Source organism: Microtus ochrogaster, unplaced genomic scaffold (genome assembly GCF_000317375.1).
Source record: "Microtus ochrogaster isolate Prairie Vole_2 unplaced genomic scaffold, MicOch1.0 UNK111, whole genome shotgun sequence".
NCBI lineage: Eukaryota > Metazoa > Chordata > Mammalia > Rodentia > Cricetidae > Microtus > Microtus ochrogaster.
In genome coordinates this window covers 60,697-75,985 of record NW_004949209.1, presented here as the reverse complement: position 1 = coordinate 75,985, position 15,289 = coordinate 60,697, and the positions used below count along the sequence as shown (strand labels likewise).

Sequence of the window (15,289 nt, the reverse complement as noted above, 5' to 3'; positions counted from 1 at the left end):
GGACTTGACTTTTTGCCCCACCTGCAGCACTCTGGCCCCCTATGGCCCTTGGGCCCCAAATCAGAGAAAGCCAGAAGGGAAAGAGAATGAGGCCAGCTGTCATTTGGGCTGCCACCTACCCAGGGACAGCAGACTATAAACACACACTGAATTCCAGCTCTAGGAAGTCCCGGCTGGAGGCAATCCTCTGCAGACTTCCACCACAGGGATCTGACCCACCTTTATGCTGGCACCACGCCTCCCCACTGTTTCATGCACCCCCACGCACCTCCTCCTCCCTCTCTTATAAAACACTACTTTCTCAGCCCGTATTATCCCACATAAGCAGTTCCTTCTCTCTGCAGTCTCCGGCCACCTCTTGACACAGCAATCTGACACTTGACCCCAGTGACAGGGCAGGCTGGGCAGTTCTAACAAAACCACTCATATATGTAAAGATGTCATATACTATACTTAACATTCTATTCGGGAAAAAATAGCTTTGTCTGTGGTATGTCAATGCTTAAGGAAGGTAACCAAAGTAATCTTGGGACACTGTGTTAGAGTGAGAAAGAAACTTCTAATTATGAAGAATTCAAACAATGAGTTTACATCCCTAAAAAAAATAAATTAAGCCTCCACAGTCCATAGGCCAACTTCCTGAGCCTCCAAGGCTTCTCTATGCTCTTCACAGTGACTCTCAAACCCTGGTGTCAATCCCCATGGTCAGAAACACCATTTACATTTGACCTAGTTCACCCACACCGGCATATGAAGACACAGAAGAAAAGATTCATGAAACCGTGCTTTCTCTTCCTGGGGCTTGTGCATTCCGGTATTTTTCTATTCTAATTTTTCATAGTGTACATGGCTCACTGAATTGATTTCATGGCTCTCCAGTGAGTGATAAACCACAGTTGTAAAAATCAAATGTAGAAGAGGGGCTGGGGAGACAGCTCACTCGGTAAAATGCTTGCTATGCAAGCGTGAGGCCCGAGTTCAAGCTTCTGCGCCCATGTGAAAAAGCCGAGTGTGGTGGTGGGTTCTTGCAATCCCATTGCTAGGGAAACGAGAGACGCTGTGTGTGATGGATCCCTAAGGTTCGCTGGCCAACCACCCCACCCTAATCAATGAGCCCCAGGCTAGAGAGAAACCCTGTATCAAAAAAAAACAAGTGGACTGGGACCGAGGAGGTTTTCCTCCGGCCTCCACCTATACAGTACCCACAATCTCTGGGGATATGCTTGCTTGCTTGCTTGTTTTAAGACAGAATCCCCACTACCCAGTCAAAACTGGCATCAAACTTTTGATCTTACCTCCTCAGCTTCTCAAGGCCTGAGGTTTTACACATGTGCCCCCACAATTGGTAAATTTATCTTTTGTGCATATGTGTGTATGTATGGTACTGGAGACCAAACACAGGATCGTTTGTATTCTAGGCAAGTCATCTGCCTCTCCGCTGTATTCACAGTCACCCCTGCCCAACACACACATTCTGTCTCAGCTCCAACCAAACATTCTCCAATGTCAGTCATGGAACCTGCTTCGTCCTCTGCTACAACGATGGTACCATCTCCCTTTTCTGCTCCCCCAGTGCCTTATGGGTGCCAATCTCAAGACTTACCTATCCAGTAAACCACCCTCATGCAATCGTCATCAGTGATACCAGCCAGGGAATGTGGGAGGAGAGCCGAGACGGGTGCCCGTTAGGACATTGTCACAAGGACATTTTGAGACCATCTCTGCCTTTTCCGTGCTAATATATGATGAGTAGTCACATGTTCTCTGTGATCCCCGTCTCACCTAACCCAGTGGTATCCTGGAAAAGAAGACTAAGCCATTATCTTCATTTCACAGACAAAAATCCTAAAGATTAAGTAAAGTACCCAAGGCCCTGCATGTGATGTGACCAGTGAGGAAGCTGAGGTCCGAACCCATGCTCAGTGTATCACGAGACCATATCCACTTCCCTTCAAGGTTCTACAGTCCCACCGGGTATTACGCTAATTCCTTTGTATGTCTATCTCCTTCTTGGATCTCTCCGTCCTCAAGAGCAGAGGCATTGTGCTCCTTTCTCTGACTCTTGCACTCTTGATGCTGTGCCAAGTGCTTGGGGGTAAACTGACTCTAGAATCCAGTGGTGATGGTGGTAGTGTTCAATGTTCTACCCTTGGCTTCTCCCCTGTAAGGACCATCATTCCAAGGAATGAGCAGTAAGCACTTACACTATGGACTGCTGTAGGCTCAAGTTTCATTTCAGGAAACCAAACCCTAAACTGGAACATGTTTTAGAGACACATTAAAAGTGGTGTGCTAGATTCCAAAGACGTCCCAACTTATTCACAGCTTCCCTCTCCCCCATCAAAAGGAAGAATCTATTCTCTCTTCTATCTCTTCTTTTATTTCTAAAGTGAGCTTACACTTCCCTTCTGCTAACAGAAGCCCCACAGCCATTTCTAAGTGTAGCCTCCACTCATGCGTGGGAAATGTGTCCACCACCGTGTGCCTAAGTTGAGACTCCCATATCCCAAACATCCCAGCTGAGGTCCAAGCACATGGGTAAGACCGGTCAGGAACACACAGACCACCCAGCTGAGCCCAACCCAAACTGATGACCCTAGGAAGTAGTGCTCAGTTGCAATAATGAATCATTGATTTGGCAGTCTGGGAGGATGCTTGCATACAAAGAACAATGAATAATAGGAAAGAACCTACAGGTATTCTTGCCCAACCCTGAGCCAGACCATAGCATTTAGGATGCCCACAAGAAAGCATGTCAGTGGATAAGGACTAGAGAGATAGTTCAGCAGTTAAGAGCATGTAGCATTCTCACAGAAGGACCAGCTCTAACACCAGCTCCAAGTGATCTGACGCCCTCTGACGCCCTCTTCTGGCCTCCATGAACACCTGCATGCACATACACATACCCATATATACACAATTAAAAATACAATCAATCTCATTTTTGAGACCCAATTTATTGAGAGAGGCAGAAATTCTAACGAAAACCAGATTGTCGTAGCAACTAAAAACAAGAACACTACTTTCCCTCACTCTTAATAAACAGACTTCAACCTCCCCACAAAGTACACCAGAAAAAAATAAAGAAGCGCACAGTTTCACATCACAGCTTTCCTGGTCAAGGGAGAGAGAAAATTAATGTGCAGCCCCAAAGGAAAGAAAAGGAATTATGGCTTTGGAGGCTGAGGAGGGGTTGACTGAGTCCACCAAAACCTGGTTCCTTTTATTCCCAGAGACAGAGCTGGTCACTCTGCTCCACCCAGCCTCCCCTTGTCCTCACTCCCTGCACCCAGTGTGGCCCTGTGCCTGAGTTCTGAGCCACAGAGAGTAAGCAGAAGTGACAAATGTCCCTCCAGACCAGAATGGTTGTGAAATGAATGTGCTTTCTCACACACACTCTCCCCAACCCACTGGTCCAAGCAGAGAGGACTCAGACTCGGGTGCCCTACATGAAGACTGCCTGACTGGGATCACCTGCATCAGGGAGGGGTCTCTGATGCAAATGAGATGTAAATGATCTGTCAATCCTCAGAGACTTTGGGGCTTATCTACTACAGTAGCTTTAAGAGATCCCCACTAATACCTTAACTAATGGAGAGTTTTGCATTTTTAAGTTCTAAATATAGTTAGTGAACTCCAGTTTTCCAAGCATTAACAGAACTAAATTATCGGGTGGGAAAATTGTCAGAATGCCCTGGCTTCCTTATTATAGTTTGAGGCCGATAGGCAACATTAAAACAGGAAGCAGATGTCACCCCTAAGAAGACAAACAGCACCATCCTTCAATGGTGATGCCAGAAGGTGCCTGTCTCCCATACAGATGTCACTTCCGTATGCAAAGCTGAAAAGCCCCAACTAACATTTCTCAGGGCCAGCCTCGATAGCTTAGAAGGTTGTGTTTTTTGGTCAAGTGTCATTGGTATATGCCTGAGGCAGGAGGATTGCGAACTTGAGGTTTGCTGGTCCAGTAAGACCCTGTCTCCAAAAACTAAAACAAGGACTTTCAGGGTAAAATGGCTCATTGGAAGCTACCTCTCCATGTGATGTGGTAAATGAGGAGTCAGGATCACAAAGGGTCTTCTGTATCCCTAGGAGAGATAGGTTGGAAGAGCCCTGGACATCATACACAAAGGAGGAGAGATGACACTGGAAAGCATAGACAGACAAAAGGTGAGCCTTGCAAAGGAGTAAGAAGCAGAGTCTTGGGTGCCTCTCCCCAGCAGTGAAGGAGAATCAAAGACTTTGAACAAAAAGTAAGTCAGATGGCCCTGGTCAAAAAAGACCAACAGTCTCACCCAAGGACAAACCTCCAGTTCTCACGTGCCTCAAACCCAAGCTAGCACTTTCTGTATGACAGTGACCTCTCTGGTGTGGCAGGTCAGCAACAGAGATGAGACACATTTTTTTTTCCACTCCTTATGTATGCCATTGTCAACGGGGCCGTTATCAGATGCCATATTAAAAGGGATCCTCTTGCTTAAAATTGAGCTATTGGGGAGGGGGATTGAAAACAAGGAGAAATCAAAAGGCAGAGAACCTGGGTTTAATCTGCCACTGCCTGAGAATGGAGACAGTCGGCGGAGATGGCCCTGGAGAGAAGAAAGTCAGGCTTCAGCCTGGGCTATTTAGTGAGACTCTGGAAAAAACACACAGACAGACAGACATGGGGGGTAGGGTTGGAGGATTGCCAGTACGAAGGGTTTTCAACATAGGACTAGCCTTAAATATCATAACTAACCAAGCAAAGTATTACAGATTTCCACTTCCAGCTCACACATGCTCTTTGCCGAGTATCTTCAGCCCTCAAGAGACCAAAGGAGTTTATTTGAAAGGTAAAAGTACCTACACTGAAAAGGAGAAGTCCCAGTACTCAGGAGGTGGACGCTAAAGGGTTAGGAGTTCAGACACAGCCTTGGCTACATACATAGTGAGCTGGTGGCTGCTTTGTACCACATGAAATCCTGGCACAAAGCACCAAGAGGAAAATGGGAAAGAAAAATTGAAAAAAAAATCAGAAATCTGTTTGACATTGAAACGCCATCCATACATTTGTTTACATACATTGCAGAGGGGCAACCACAGGTCTCAAATTAACTTTCTGAGATTTTCCCACCAGCTAAAGCATCCGTAGGCAGGAATAGGGCTCTCGGAAAACCTGACACTCACTCCAGCTCACATCACCCCTTCTCTTCCCTGCTAAGCTGTTGCAGTTGTTGTCACAAACCAGGACGGGATCAGCAAACCCACTGGCCCCATCACCTTCCTGATTGAGGGGATTCATACCACCTCCCCATCAGGACTATAACCCAGAAAGGATGAGAATGGGGCCCATGAAATACCTGCCATGTATAAACTGCTTTCACACCAACCAAGAATACCCGAGGGGCACTGGACTTGAGCCCTGGAAACCAGATCCTGTTACTACTTCCCTTTACCCATGAGGAAACAGAAGCCCCAAGAGGCTAAGTCAAGGTTCATAATATAGAGACCGAGATTTAACCCAAAGCCCCTCACCTCTTTGGGAGTGGATAGATGCACACATACATGCAGAGGTGTGTGTGTCATATACACATGGATGCCAAAGGAGGCTGCCCAGTGTCCTGTTCTATCGTTTTCCACCTTATTCCTTTGTGACAGGGTCTCTCACTGAACCTGGAGCTTGGCTGGCAGCCAGCAAGCCTCAGAGATCCCCTGTTTCTTCCCTGTCCAACCCCAAGGTTCCAAGCATTCAAACTCACTCAGTTTCTTATGTGTGCGCAGCAAGCCCTCCTAACCACAGACCCACCTTCCCAACCCAGAGCTAAAGCCTTCTGTACCGCCCAAGCACAGGCTTGTCACCACTGCACCACGTGTGCTCCATCAGCGTGTGCTGTAGGGTGAGTGACAGCACCATGGGGGGGAAGGGGGGAGTGGGAGGATTCCTTTCAGAGGAAGAATCATTTCTGTGGTCCTCTGCGCCTAAGGATGCAATGAGGAGAGGCATCCCTATTGTTAGAACCACAAAAATAACCTAGTAACCATCCCCCAAAATAGAACAGTCACCAATATGGTGGACATGAAGTTCGAAACATCTCTTCAGGATTAAAAAAAAAAAAAAGCAGTGGCCCCTCTCCACTCAGCTGAGACGCCCCTACTGCCCCTCAGTAGCCATGTCAGCCAGCCATTCTGGCAACCTCCTGCTCCTCAAGCCTGGAATTTCAGGATCTGAGTCATGACTGTGATTGTTTCGAAATGTATCTCACGCTGGTCTTAAGCATTTGTCCACTTCACTCCCCCACACACCGCAGCTAAGGCAAGGACAACAAGCACTTCCTAGTTGCCAGGTTGCCTATATCACGTGACTATGTGACCTTCATCTCCCACTAACTCCGCCCTCACACACCCTTCTTCCTGTTCCCTGCAGGTGCCCTGTTTCCTCTCCTCCACAGCGCCACAAGTACTCTCTTCCGTCCCCGCCCCCTTGTCACTCTGGGAACTCCTACTCTGCTAAGACTAATCTCAAATGTCACCTCATCTATGGAATCTTCTCTACCTCTCCCCCAAGGAATAGCAACATCACACGGTGTTTTTACACCCTTTGCAGAGCACTTCTGATTACATATCAGCACCAACTGGTCACATGATATACATCCTTCGCAGGAATCGTCTAGGGTAAGAACTGTGTCTTCATTCTCTTCAAAGTCCCTACTGAAAGTTACCAGTGTTCCGTGTGCTTATTCTACACTTCTACTGCAAGGCAAATTCCATGAAGGTAGGGACTACGCTTCGTTCTTTACGCTATCAACTTCCAGTGCCAAGACCAGCCCCTGACACATGGTGGGCTCTCAGCACACACTTATTAAAGGAATGGGCAGATGGACAGTGGATGTATTGACCTATGACTGGACAGACAACTGGATGAGTATTTTCTTCTTATCATTGTGTTTTACCTGCCCCCAGGAAACAGCAAGGAGAGACAGAATCAGGATTTTAAGTGAACCAGGCATGGTGGCACGTGCCTGTCGTCCTATCACTCGGGAGACAGAAGGCTGAGACATCTGGAACACAAGCTTCCTTCCAGCAAGGACACTTTCAGGAAAAACACTGAAGCACCCCTTGCCTGGTCACAAGGAGGTGCAGCCAGTACTAAATCAAACCCAGGGGCAGAACAGGACTGACTCAACACTGGGCAATAATGGGAAACAAATGAATCATCAAACAAACAAGGTGTTCTGCAGGTACAAACTGAAAAACCCTAGGCCCTCATCAAGAAGGCTCGATGGCTCCTTACTGGGTGCACGGATCTCTGTTAGGCATGGTAGACATGTTAGTACCAGAGCAAAACCTTCTCCCAAATGAAATCAGAAAGCTGGGGAGAGAGTTGACAAAGACTCTGCCTCCATACAGGTTGTTAGCTGTGAAACGACCTTGAGAACTAACTTCCGAATGAGGAAGAGATTGTAAGGCAGAAGACTGGTACCATACAGCATTTGGGGCAACACAAACAATCCCAAGACCCTGAAACTGGATTTCAGGTGAAAAACCTCCACAATGCCCTATTCTTTCTTTTTATTTGTGTTCCCCTCTATCAGCTCCGAGTTGCTCTACCCCCCTGAAATCGTCTGATTTTTCTGCTCTAGAGCAGTTAGCCCGTATCGCAACCCCTAAACAAAAAGGAAGTCAGTTCAATATCTGAGTTACTAGGAGGATCTGGAGATCAGTGGCTGTCACGCTGAGACTCCTCCATCTTGAGGTCTCTCGGCCCAGCACTCTCCTGATAGCCATGGTACAAACAGAAAGCCAGGGGCTCATTCAAGAGTGTTACTGCGATAACGCCTCTTGCATTTCTTCGCACATATCACAATGCAGGTTTTTAGCTGTAGATCTTTGGTACCTCAGTATGGAAAGGGAGAATTTGGGCTTCTTGATTCTTAGGCTGTAGGACCCCAATCAACTCCACCTCAAAATGTTACATAGGTTAGTCTCTCATGAAACAATCTTGAAGCATCTGGGAGATTTCCACCAAAATGACATTAGATCTTGGTAAAATTCATTTGTAGGAAGTCATATCTCCCCTTCCTACACTACTACATCAGGAACCTTCTCAGTCACATTCACTGTTGGGTTCTGGGGCCTAAAATCATTCAGTACACGTAGAACTTAAGCACTGAATACTTTTTAAAGGGATGCATGGATGGATAGAAGGATCGATGGTGGAAGTGCGGATGTATGCATGTATACACATATGAATGGCTATGTGGAGAAGCCATATCAGAACCAACTGGTCACATACAGGTGATTAGAAGACACATTTCTTACGGGATTATCAAGCAGGTAGCACACTTCCAAATGCCATCTGTAAACACTGTGGATGGTGTGGTCTCTATAAAAAAGACCCAATATTCAGTCCACAGAGTACCACACGACTTCAACTAGAGAGGTTGGATGAATAAAGTCCGTGATTTCATATGACAAGAAATCTGGAAAGTGACAAGGGTCCCAGCATTGGAAGGCATCAGCCCAGGAAGGTGAACTTTCTCACTGATCCTCCTGCCTACCAAGAACAAACTGGTCTGCAGAATCTAAAGACCAGATGTGAATTTGAAATGGTACTCGATGATCTGACTCTCTCTGTGGCTGAAAAGTCACGTCATCTCAAAAATTATGACAGACAAATCTATTTTTTTGTTTGGTTGTTTTTGTTTTTTTGAGACAGGATTTCTCTTTCTAGCCCTGGCTTTCCTGGAACTCACTCTGTAGACCAGGCTGGCCTCAAACTCACAGAGATTCACCTGCCTCTCCCTCCCGAGTGTTGGGATTAAAGGTGTGCGCCACCACCTGGCATAGGACTCTATTTCTCTATGTGTGTACACATGTCGGGTGGGGCGGGAAACAGACAGAAAGAGAGAGAAGTAAGACGAGGCAGAGAAAGGAAACTGACTCCAGCATCAACATGGATGGACATCATTTTCTTTCTGAGGTTACTTTTTGTTCACATGCATCTTTATTTACATGGATGGGGCGGGGCCTGTGCGTGTGAATGCAGGTGCCTGCAGAGACTGGAGGCTTCCCCTGCAGCTGCAGCTGCAGCGGTTGTGAGTCACGGGATGTGTGTGATGGGAATGGAACAGAGGTCCTCTGCAGGAGCAGCGCACTTTGTGAACCGATAAGCCACCTCTCCAGCCCTGTATAAATTACCCTCAAGTGTTCAGTGGTCTTCGGTCCAGTCACCAACTCTTAGTTTTTTCATTGGCTCGGACGTCCTATCTATGTGCTTCATCTGCCCTGAGCAGGGCCCAGAGGATCACTAGTACCGGAAATAATGTATGTGAATTAGTTCAGAAGAACCTCTATGAATAAATTTTAAAAAAAAGAAGAAGAACCTCTATGTCATACCAAACAGATTTCCATAAGTCATATTTTCCGTATTTACTTGGGAAGGTGTTCCACTGTACGGTAGTAAAGCTCCAGGCTCCCCTGGAGGGTTCGGCTGCTCGAAATGAATTTTCTGTGGCTTCTCCGACAGATCAGCCTTCTGTTCTCAACCCACAGCTGACCCACTTACCAGATTCTTATTTTGATAGGGACATTGAGCCTGAAATCCTACTTCAGGTGCAAAAAGATCCAAACCATCAAACACAAAATTGCAAAACCTTTTCCCGCATGAAAACCTGCCAGAGCACTGTCGGAACCAGTTATCACGTGAGTAGAGTTTGGTTCATAAGTCTCTGCGACCTGCTCTGAGGATGGTTATGGAGTGGTATGCAGCAACCAGGCCACATCTACCACCTTGCAGCCTGCCTTGCTCATTCTCAGTTTACAGAGAAAGATCAACCCAAACTGCTCAGTGTAACAATATAAGCTGTGCCCAAAATAAAATTAACTTTTAACTAATAGTTTCTTTTATTCTTTTGGTTTTCTAGGTTGGGGATGGAACCCAAGGCCTTGTACAATCTAAACAAGCATTCTTCTGCTGAGCCACATCCCAGTCTCAATTCATATTATTGGTGGTGGTTATTGTTTTAAGTGCATATTCTGATCTGTATATGATTTATACACAACATTAAACTTGTATTCTACAAAGTTTCTATTAGGGAAAAATAACAGTGGCAGAGTTTATGTGGTAGAGTTTGTTTTCTTACTTCTTTTTTGTAATAATTCAACCAAGAGGCTAAATATGTGTGCTTTCGAATTTGCCCAGGCAAGGGAAAAAGACATTATAATCATCAATTCTAGTTCTTTATAGTCAGAATATTCATGCCATGGGGTTTTTCTAGAGAGTCCAAGGCAAGTTCAGATCTTTCTCATGAAGGAAGCCATGCCCACTGCATCCAGACACTGAAGCGTAATACTTTGATGTTACCGGAAGCCCTCAGAGAAGCAGACCCATCTGAGCGTGTGAAACAGGCACAGTCATTTCGAGCGTTCCCGAGTCAGCTCTGCCCTACTTCGACACATTTTCCCACCAAATCAAGCAATGGTGATCACCTTTCTTAGAGCTGTTTACATCCACTATGGATACCTCTCTCTACCGCCTTGCTTTGTGCCCCAACCATGCACTGCTGCCGTAGTTTACCAAGCAGAAGAGCAAGGCTACGGTCTGAGGATGGGCTTCCCAAGGTCACACAGTGGACAGGTCAGAGATTGGAGCCCGGTTCTGTCTGATTCTGATTCTAATGCTATAAAATCTAGATCTGAACATTTTAACTGGAAGGGACTTTGTAGGGAAAAAAAAAAAGTTGAATTCCATCCCATGGTTTGTGTCTTTTGTTTTGTTTTGGGGGGTTGTGCCAATTATGATTTAAGCACAAATGCAGGTTCTGGGTTTCTTTCCAGAACACCTTAGAGAAAGGAAGGCCTGATCTGTGATATTAGAAATGGGTCTCACTTCTAACCCCAAAGGTATGCAATATCACAAAAGGGATCTTCAGCCCCAGTCCTCTGTCACCAGAGGCATTATCAAAGCAAGAGGTGGGAAATGTGGAGAGTTACATGGCAGTTAAAACCTAGAGCTTTGTCCCTTAGCTGTACAAAAGCAAGAAATCTACTCTTAAGAAAGCTTCCTGGGTCTATAAAAATCCATAATTCACCATGGTTTCTGAATGTTCTGACCTGCACCCCCAATTTCCATGACAGTGCACTGTAGCATGGGGGCAGTGGCGAGGGCTTCTCGGTTTGGGGACCCTCCCACACCCCCCTACTCCTTAGTACTGAGGCTCTAGCTAGTCTCTGCTTTCACGTTTGAGATGGAAGCACCCCTCCCCCAGCCCTTGGACGGGAATGTGCTACCTAAGCTAAACACTATTATTCTGTAGGGTCCCTTGCAACAAGGTGTGGGCACGGCATCAGGTTCTAGCCAACAGACTACATATAACAGTCTCTCCAGGCCACGTCCCTAAGGCTCACTGAGCATGTAATTTTCGCCTTACTTCATCCCTTTCCTGCTTCCTGCTGACTGAAAGGAGGCCTGAAGACTGGAGAATCCAGTATCTTCTTGAATTGTGAGAAAACTATTGTTCCCCAGGATGGTAGCACAGAAGGCTGAAGGACCAGGACTCTCGACTGTTGACTTAGGTTAAAGAAAAAAAAAAAACCCTGTGCAATTTCTACTAAAATGTTGGTCCTATTTTAAGTAAATTCACTGTAAGGAAAAGTACCAGGCACAGGGCACTAGAAATAATCAGATAAAAGGAGCTCGCCTATGATTCCAGAATTAGTCCCAAGCAATGCTGTGTATCAGGGATAAACTCCCTCCCCTCCTTCTGGGATGTACCTCATTCTTAAGCAGCTCAGTTCAGGGCCCATCAATCTGCCCCACCCCCTCTTCTTCCTCCTACCCACTCCAACTCAGATGGAATAGACTGTCAAAGCAATAGCAAAGAGGACCAGATGTTCAGAGATCTCAGGGGTGGAAAAATGAAAAGAGAAGTGATTTTTTGAAAAAAAAAAATACCTATCTCCCACCCTTCCTTTTGTCCCCTGGAACCCAGGGAGTCAGCGTGCTGGCACATGCTCCCACCTGCCCCTGAAAGTCTTATCCCTGAAGTTGGTCAGACTTCTTGAAAACTTTAATTCTGATTTTTCCCTCATTCTGCCCCCCCCAAACTTCCTAGGCCTTGGATAAAAAGATCTCCTGTTCCATATGTGCCATCCCCCGCACATTCCAAAGCTGACATTCCCAGCCATCAATAACAGCAGAGCAGGTGGCACAGGAAAGCCACAGAAGCGATGAAAAAAAAAAAAAACCCTGACCACAGCAAGAGACAAAAACAGAATCCAATTCGTGGACGTGAAAGGCAACCTCATAGAGATTACACAGCTCCAACAGCAAGTGGCCATCAGCATTTTGTTTGAGAAGAGGAGGCTACGTTCCAGAAGACAATCCCAGCTGTGCTACTGGCCTAACTTGTTGCCACCAGCAGAGACTCGGGAAGTCCTTGTGTGTGAGCATAAAACTGAGACCCCAAATCTTAGCCAAGGAGGTTGGAAGGGCTTAGAAGGTCCCCGCATCTCATTCCGGAGCTCAAATAAGAACCTGCAACTTAGGGCAGCAGGGAACATACACTCTATAGATCAACATTCCATACCAATCAGAGCCACCTCTGCTTGCTGGGGTCTTTTTATTTTCGCCTGCAGAGCAACCTTGCCAGGCAAAGCTCATGCTGCACAGGCACTAAGAGTATTTCAGGCTGTTCCACACCTATATGCTTTCTTCTCCAGATTTAAGGACAATTTACAGGGTGGTGGATGTCAGTTTGGCCCTGAGCACACATGTAATCCTAGCACTTGGAAGGCTAAAACAGGAGGACAGAACAAGATCCGGATCAAGGCCAGTCTGGGTGCAAAGTGAGACTAAGGGAGGAGAGGGAAAGGGGGAGGACCAGGGAGATGGAAGGGGGGGGAGATAGGAGGAGTAAGGAGAGGAGGGGAGGGGAGGAGAGGAATAAAGAACCTCCTGACTACACTCAACCTTACCTGGCCTAAAGGGGAAAGAGGGAACAAACCAGCAAATTCAAGTGATGTAGGGTATCAGAAGCAGGCCAGTGTTGGATGGACAGACACAGTGGTAAATGTGTTCCATCTTGCTAAAGGGATGCCCTCAGGTCCAAATGATTGTTCCAGCATGAAAGTATAGACAATGTTCAAGTTGAAGTTGTATGTGTGAGCACATGCATGTGTGCATGTGTGAGAGAGAGAGATCGAGAGAGATAGAGAGAGAGAGAGAGAGAGAGAGAGAGAGAGAGAGAGAGATCTTGCAGTTCTAGGATGCTAACACCAAATTCACAGGCTACTTATGGTATTCGAAGAGTTAAAAAACACTACAAGCGAGTCATCTTTGGAGATCCAATTTAAAACCCATCTTTTCCCCTCCTCCATTTCGGATGATGTACTCCAGAGCCTCTCTGGCACAAAGCTCCGGTTCTCCTGAGCTACATTGCCCAGCCCACAAGACGTTTTGTAGACAGGAGCCCTAAAGATAGGAGAGGCCACCGGGTCTCTGATATTTGACAGGGCGGCCCTAGTTGGAATCATGGCTCTCAAGCCAGATGCAAAGACCCAGGCAACTAGTCTCTTGGAGTCCTTCTCAAGAAGTTAAAAAGGGCAACCTCAGGCAGGATCGAGAGGCACCCTATCTGGAACCACCCCTTTCAGAGCGGGAGGAGGCCCAGGGGAAACCACAGTTGCTTTTTCTAGGGGATGAGCCATCTGCAGAGGAGGCAGCCACCTGCTGAGACCTCTGCAAAGCAGGGGAAAGAGGCTGAACCTCCTGGGAGGCGAGGAAGAGCAATGAGCAGGAATGGGCTGGGATTAGGAAGAGGTTCCCTCCACTCACAAGACTCCTTCAAGACATTTGCTTACTTAAGCAGGGCTGGCAATTCCTGGAGAATGCTCCGAAGGCAGAGGGATGGATGCACTTTTTGACATTTAGGGCCTTCCAGCTCCTCTGGCCTTTCCTGGAAGGTGCATCATTGGTCCAAACACACACCCCTTAAAAGGACCCTTTGGTGGTGAAGGATTCCTAGCCTGGGAGGTCACTCTGACAGGCAGGATTACTTCACTCTGCCTAACTCAGCCACGTCTGTGAAGTCTGCTTTATCCTCACTTCCCACCATCAGCATCCACAGAGCCACAGAGCCTACCTTGACACTGGAATCCCTGCTTCCCGAAGCCCCTGTAAAGCACAAGGAGGGAATATCAGTCTGAGGGGTCCAGTTATCGGCTAATTTCATACAGTAGCCCCCTCCCTTCCCACTGTCCTTCTACCCCAGATGCAAGCTCCTTGCTACAGGCCGGTGCCCAAGCATCTTCCGCCTTGGATGGGATTGTGGGGTACATTATGGGGGCTTGGCAGTAACCCCCACCTCACATCTCCCCTGCAGTTCAGACGAGACCGCGACCACCAGGTGGCGGGATACGAGGGTGCATTTCCGTCCGGGTGGGGGCGGAAGGCGGGCTGGATATCTGCCCAAGGAGGTGCCGGGAGAACCCTCAGGAAAAGAGAAAAGGAGGACGAGAGGGACTCCACCGCGGCGGTGTCCCCTGCGAGACTAGGAGAAAGAAAAGGTCGCCCCAGTCCTCGAGAGGCAGGGGAAATAAAGGGACCCTGAAGCGACGTGAGAGCGAGAACTGAGAAATAAAGATGTGGGGGGCCTCAGGACTCTGGGGGTTCAGTAAGTGATAACCCAGGGGACTACTCTGGGGGACATTGAGAGGGAAAGGATGCTCCACGCCCCGGGGAACTAAAGGACACCCTAGGGAACTGCCCCGGAAAGGAGGGGTGAGGGTGAGAGCGCCTCAAGCCCGGAAGAAGGCAGAAAGATCGGGAACCCCAGGCGAGAAAGACACCCGCGTAGCTGCCCTGCCGAGCCACCCTGCGCCCTGAGCCAGGTGTCGAAAAGGCGCCTGCGGCGCTGTCCCCGGGCGCTCAGGCGACAGAGTGTAAGAGAGCAGGAAGCTCTTGGTGGCTGGCTAGCCATCTGGGACCAGAGGAGCCGGCACCTGAGAGACTGGACCATCCAAGAGAACGGGGCAAAAGGGTCCAGCGGGATAAGAATGGGCACACGGTCCCTCCCCCGGGGGGCGGCGAGAGGGGTCCCCAAGCGTGTCGCTACCCTCTGGGGCCCCGGGCAGGTGGCCCGCGCGGCGCGCTCTCACCAGATGAAGTCGGTGCAGTGGCTGCAGAAGGTGGGTTGCTTGAAGAAGCGAGCGATGAATTTGTGGTCCTTCACCTCGTGCACGTTCTTCTGCCGGAGGGCGCCTTTGCGGGCGAAGCGCACGGTGCTCTCCTCGCCCTCGCTCGGCGGCGGCC

The 15,289-nt window shown here is 47.9% G+C and overlaps 1 protein-coding gene across 1 annotated transcript in view; it reads right to left on the bottom strand.

The window, feature by feature from the left end:
* Prkcb (protein kinase C beta) overlaps positions 1-15,287 on the bottom strand; it is a gene marked incomplete at its 5' end in the record, with an annotated part of 346,450 nt that extends 331,163 nt beyond the window's left edge. Inside the window, 2 exons of the mRNA XM_026778194.1 lie at positions 14,121-14,152; positions 15,136-15,287. Coding sequence (XP_026633995.1) covers positions 14,121-14,152; positions 15,136-15,287 — 184 coding nt within the window. The remainder of the gene's footprint in view (positions 1-14,120; positions 14,153-15,135) is intronic.
* Between the last annotated feature and the right edge of the window lie 2 nt (positions 15,288-15,289).